Here is a 5,872-nt window from a genome sequence, read left to right as displayed (position 1 = left end):
TTGGGAGCTTCACCTCGATGATGCCTTCATGAAGGAAACGATGATAAGGACATCGTCATCACCGGCTCCGGCCATTGACCGAAAACCAGGTTTTCACCCGGATCCATCCCAAGAAATCACCCAGCAACATGTGCACCATCTCGACCGCCTTCAAAGCCCCAGATCCAGCCGCCTAGATCCGGCGGCCACCCACAGCAACAGTGCCACCGTAGGAGCCCTGGCGCACAGGCCACAGCCTGAGTGTGCCACCACTGGAGCCTAGGAGGAGGGCTCCCACCCCGCCTCACCAAGCCGCGAGAGCCGCTGAGATGGATCCCGCGCGCTCGTCACCGTCTCTGATCCGAACCAATCCAAAGCAGATCGCTGTCGCAGATCCGCCTTCGACAGGGACTACACCACGCCATGCCGTCGCGGGAAGCCCTAGCTTCACGAGCCGCCACACTCCAGGGCCGCCGCCCCGGGATCTAGGCAGGACATCGCCGCTGCCACTGGCCATGTTCTGCCGCCGCCGACCGGCCGAGCCGCCGGCCACTGCGACCTAAGCCGCCATGACCAACACGCCCACCGAGCAGCCGGCACCACCAGATCTTCCACCCAGCCCGCCGCGCCGTCGCCTCCTCTCATCACCACACCGCCAAAGCGCCGTCGGCGGTTAGATCGTCCGCGCCGCCGCGACGACGGCTTAGATCGGGGAGGAGGGCCCCTGCGCCCCGGGTCACCCGCCTCACCCAAAGGAACGCGGGAGGGAAGGGGGCCTCCGCCGCCGCTGTCAGCCGCCCGGGGCTTTGCCCGGCGGCCTCCTCCAACGGCGGCGGAGGGGAGGGGAGGGAGGGGTTGGTAGTCCGGCGGCGGAGGGGCTAGGGTTCCGCCCAAGCCGCCCTAGCGGGGGGCGACACGGGGGACGGGGAGGGGGCTACATTATACAACGATTGTCCATGGACGCACTCTGGGTACACGTTGCTGAATTAGCCCATCCCCGCTCTGAATAGGGGTCGAATTTACTTTCATGCCGAATTTCCATGGACGTCGTCGTTGAATTAGTCCTAGCACGCACGTGCTACTACATACAGAAGGTCGCTTATCATTCCATCCCGTTCGTCCATGGTGTCCGAGCCGTCACTTTCGGGATGAATGGAGAAATCAAGCCCCGGATCCAATCGGCCACGTCCATCTCTCTCTTTCTCATGCCATGCCGTGCCGTTAATTCAAATTTATTTGACGCGCGAGCATGAATGTGCGATAACGAAGGAACACCGTGCCTGCTTCGAAACAATTGGAGTATTTGTACGCAAAGTTTGCTTCGGTACGCCCTTAATTTCTTATTTGGTATTATGTGTAATTGAGGGGTTTCTTGATTTCTTTTCTAAAAAAATCAAGGGGGCAAACATCCTTTTCGTCCGACCATACGTGCATATCCAGATTGCAGCTTGCCATCAAGACATCTTCGACATTACACATAAAATAAAAAAATCAAGGGGCAACCATCATTTTCGTCCAACAACACGTGCATATTGAGATTGCAGCTTGCCATCAAGACATCTTCAACATTACTCCATTCAACCCCGAAAGCAGCACATATGAACCAACGGAGCGGAAACAAAAGCGACCTTTGGTATGTACTTCTTGAAGCTTGATATCCTGTTCGGAGTGCCAAACAATCCATTGACTTTGACGACTTCGATGGCATAATTCCTGGACATCAGCTAAACCAGCGTTGCAAACCCTGTTCACTCGTGGAATCTGAAGAGTTTATGCACTCGGTCTTTTGTCCACCGAGGGACGATATGACTTCACCCCTTTCGAAGATTGGTGGAGCAAGAGCATTTTTAACCGCAATAAAGCTTGCCTTTCACAATTGTTTTGCCAAAGTATGTTTTATGTGATGTGGAATGCGTGGAAGGAGCGGAATAAACGAATCTTCAACAAAACCACCCTTACTATTGTGCTCGACGTTTTTAAGGAAGACGTTGACGAAAGACTCTCACACTAGATATGAAGTCCACATTTTTGTTTTCCTTTTCTCTTATGTTTTTTTACTGTTTCCATGTAACCTTTTCTACTCCTTTTTTCTATGTCCCTATGTTGAAATGGGCAGAGCACCCGCCTTCCCCGCAAATTTGGTATGATTTTGGTAAATTCAAATACTTCAGGCTTCAGTATTTAGGAGTTTAGGTAGACTTTCAGGAAAGTTCATCAATTATTCTTTTTATCATACAAGAAGGTACATATATACATGCCTTTTCTCTCTAAATAAAAGATAAACATTACAACTGCACCGAACAAGGGCATCTGCCCACACAAATGGTTTCATTAAATTTTGCATGAATAAATTAAACAATACACAAGTATTTCCCCAAAAAATGTAATAAGTCATACTACTCCTATACCCTGATTACACTACATTTTAACTTAAAAAACAAGTGATCTAAACAACAAAGTTACAGTAACTATATACGTCGATTTACGGTATACTCTTAATCTATCTAACTGTTCAGAAACAACTGATATTAACATCAAGTGAGCTTTTGTCGAGGAGTGGTGTCGCTGTAGCCGATGCCCTTCCGTTTTGTGGGGAAGATCATGAACACAAAACTGGACAGAAACGCGATGCCCAGAGGCAGGTTCTTGAAAAGCTCCTGGGTGTTCATGCCAGTGTTGGGGAAGAAGCAGTTCTGCAGCCCCACGTCGCTGAAGGCCACGGTGAGGAACACCAGGGCCGTGAAGACGGCGCGCACGAAGTCCAGCGGCCGGATGCGGAGCCTCCGGAACTCGGCGGGAGTCCATTGCAGCTTCTCCTCTTCGTCCGAGAAGTTGAAGACGTTGAAACCTCGCAGCGTGGCGATGCCATAGTAGAGCTTTTTGTCGCGGCCGAGGACGCTGTCGGTAAAGGAGAAGAGGACGCACAGGACGGCGAGGACGATGACCAGCGCTGCGGTGAGCCACTGGTTGGAGGAGAAGCACTTGCCGTGGTTGGTGAAAGACGGGGACAGCGCCTGGTACGCCAGCACTGTGCCCGTCGGCAGGAGCTGCGCGAGGTTCGCCGCACTCGACATCACCTTGTCCGTCGCCGTGGGTGCTGGTCCGGCAGCTGCTGCGGGCGCCGTGGTCGGCACGTCACCGGCGTCCTTTGGCGTGGCCGGGGCCAGCGTCGGTTCGCCGTTGTTGTGTGGTGTTGGAGGCATCTGGATCACGGTGGAAGATGGGGGAGACGCCATTGTGCGCTCGACTAGGAATATCCTAAGCTGTTCCATTCGTGTGGCAACGCATCGTCAGTGTGTTATATAGGCGAATCCTCTACGAATGATTCCACCTTGGCCGTGTTGATTTTTCTACTTCTTTTTTTGAAAGGGTTGATTTTTCTACATGGTGTGGCTGAAGGCTAGCTGTGCACATGTTGACTTGAACTTTTCTAGGCGTGGCCACTCGTTTCTACGTGCATTGAATTGTCTACGTTTGCATCCCACGTACTTGGAACTCTCTCGATTTTCTTTGGTTAACTTACACCAATGGCAACAAAAGGTCGTCCGTGCTACGCAGTCTACTTCCACGAAAGTGAGGAAATGGAACTAGTTATCCTCAAGATCGTGACATGGTTGTTTCCACGTAGAGACCTATGAACTTGCCCTTCACTCTAGTCTCAATGCGGAGAACGGTGCACTGAAACTGTACATCTAGGACAGTAAAACCGATTCATTTTCCTGCTCTCTCGCGACTCCCTGCGTTTTCGGCCATCGGATTTTGCGATCTGGATGTTCTTGGCTGTCTTAGCTCGAGGAGCACCTCCCCCCCCCCCCCCCCCCCCCCCCCACCCCAAAGTGGGCCGGATGTCCTAGAGGGGCACTGCCACGGAGGATAAAATGGCATGTGCCGGTTGATTGGGCGTGTGCACGAAGGCCCAACTAAATTATCTATTTCAGTCAATCAAATAAAGTCGATCCAATCTGGTTCCTCCCTTTCCCACTCGCATCGCCTCCTGCTTCCCTCCCCGATCTCTCATCTTACCATCTAGCGACATGCCGCTCTTCCTACATTCCCGCAGTCCAATGCAACTTGTAACGGCCGTTTTGTTCCCTACCCCCTGCCCCATGTCGACTAGCTGAATGGCGCCACCAAAACTAGCGTCTGCAGGTGCACTAGCATCATGGACGGTGGCCCACGCCTCCGCACTTCCCCAACACCGGGCATTCCTTCCTCGTTGTGTTGGCAGTGGGCTTGCATGGCACAGCCGATATCGACGAGACGGTGGTGATGACCACGTGACTTCCTCGCCACCAGCACTCTTTCCAACCCTCTCCCATCCTGCGCGTTTTCGGTAATCAGATTTCACAATCTAGACGTTCTTGGCCGTCAAATCTCAACAAGTGCGTCATCTCCCCCAGGAGGCTGGATGTTCTAGAGGGACGCTACTCTGGTGGAAAGATGGCAGGTGCACCACAGCACAACTAACTGATCTATTTCTATCAACCAAACAAAGTCGATCCGATCTGAACCCACCCTCTCCCCTACGCAGAGCCTCCTCCTCCCTTCCTCAATATTTTCCATGCAGCAACATGCCTCCCTTCCTACATCACCGCAGTGCGATGCGACCCCTAGTGGCAAATCTATCCCCTACCCCCATGTAGACCGCTTGGCTACAGTGCCACAAGAACTGGGGTTCGCGGGCGTGTTGGCATCATGGATGGTGGCCCATGCCTCTGCACTTCCTCAACACCGTCCATGCTTCCCCCCGATGCATTGGCAGTTGGCTTGCACGGGGTAGCCGATATCAGCAGGGCGGTGTTGACGCCCAAGTGACATCATTGCCACTAGCGGCCATCCATGGCGGAGGTTGGCTTCTGGACATTGCCAAGATTACCAGCATGATTCCTTCACAATGATGATAAGGGCATGAAGGGATCAATTGGTCGACCAGGGGGGGGGGGGGGGGGGTCTTTCAATTTTAAGGCAACAGTGGATACAGAAGGTGACCGGAGAAAAAATGTAGGTTGTTGTTTTGAATACAAAACATGGCCGGAGAATAAATATCTTAAGATGGCAACATTGGAGCAACAGAAGGCCGACGAAAATGTGCCGAAGCTTGTGCCGAACATGATGATCGTTTTCAAACGGACCACCTTGTATGCTCTGGGATCATATGCTCCATGAGTTGTTTCGAACATCCGGTGATTCAAACCATACCGATTCTATTCAATTTATCAAAGTTCCAAACTATTATATTTTACTATATTTCCCTCACTAAGCAAAATCATGAACTATTCTATTATCCATACACCAGCTACTTTATACGGCATGCACATTATTTGTCTCACTAAAAACCTCTTCTATATGAATTTTTGTGAAAACTCGTCAATAAAAAAGAGTCAATATAATTATTTTGATGAGTCTTTAGTTAGTTTAACTATAGACTGATTATTTTGTTCTTATATTAATCATCATAGTATTTTTTTTACCTTGGTCCTTTGCACGTGTCTACCGAGTGGCCGTTGGCTCGGTAGCACTCCATGGCAGCCTTCCTATTTAAAGTATATTTTTTCTCAATCAAACATATTAGGAAATATTATTTCTCCTAGCATGAAAAGGCCAAAGACCATGCACCGTGTCCATGCATGAATGCATTTAATTCAAATTTCAAAAAATTAAAAATGTCATATTTTTTGAACCAAACATCGGAATTAAGATCCGCTTTCACCGATGGGATCCTCGTGATGTGCTCTTCAAAACTAAATCCCGCATGGGTATGTTTTGACAAACTTCTTTTATGCAATTTTATTCCTGTTTTGGGTAACTATCTAGTTGTTGATGTGCAACTTTCTCTCTACCCATGGCCGGGTAGTTTTCACTATGGCACCTCGTCCCAAAGTATCTGAACTAC

The 5,872-nt window shown here is 50.4% G+C and overlaps 1 protein-coding gene across 1 annotated transcript; it reads right to left on the bottom strand.

Moving 5' to 3' along the window:
• Window positions 1-2,304: 2,304 nt before the first annotated feature.
• LOC123170026 (protein DMP3) lies at window positions 2,305-3,232 on the bottom strand. The gene has a single exon (XM_044587872.1). It carries the CDS (start codon window positions 3,213-3,215, stop codon window positions 2,514-2,516), a length of 702 nt encoding a protein of 233 aa, XP_044443807.1. The 5' UTR covers window positions 3,216-3,232; the 3' UTR covers window positions 2,305-2,513.
• Window positions 3,233-5,872: the final 2,640 nt, after the last annotated feature.

This window comes from Triticum aestivum, chromosome 7D (genome assembly GCF_018294505.1).
Source record: "Triticum aestivum cultivar Chinese Spring chromosome 7D, IWGSC CS RefSeq v2.1, whole genome shotgun sequence".
NCBI lineage: Eukaryota > Viridiplantae > Streptophyta > Magnoliopsida > Poales > Poaceae > Triticum > Triticum aestivum.
The sequence above is the reverse complement of the archived record's forward strand: the minus strand, read 5'-3'. Positions and strand labels throughout refer to the sequence as shown.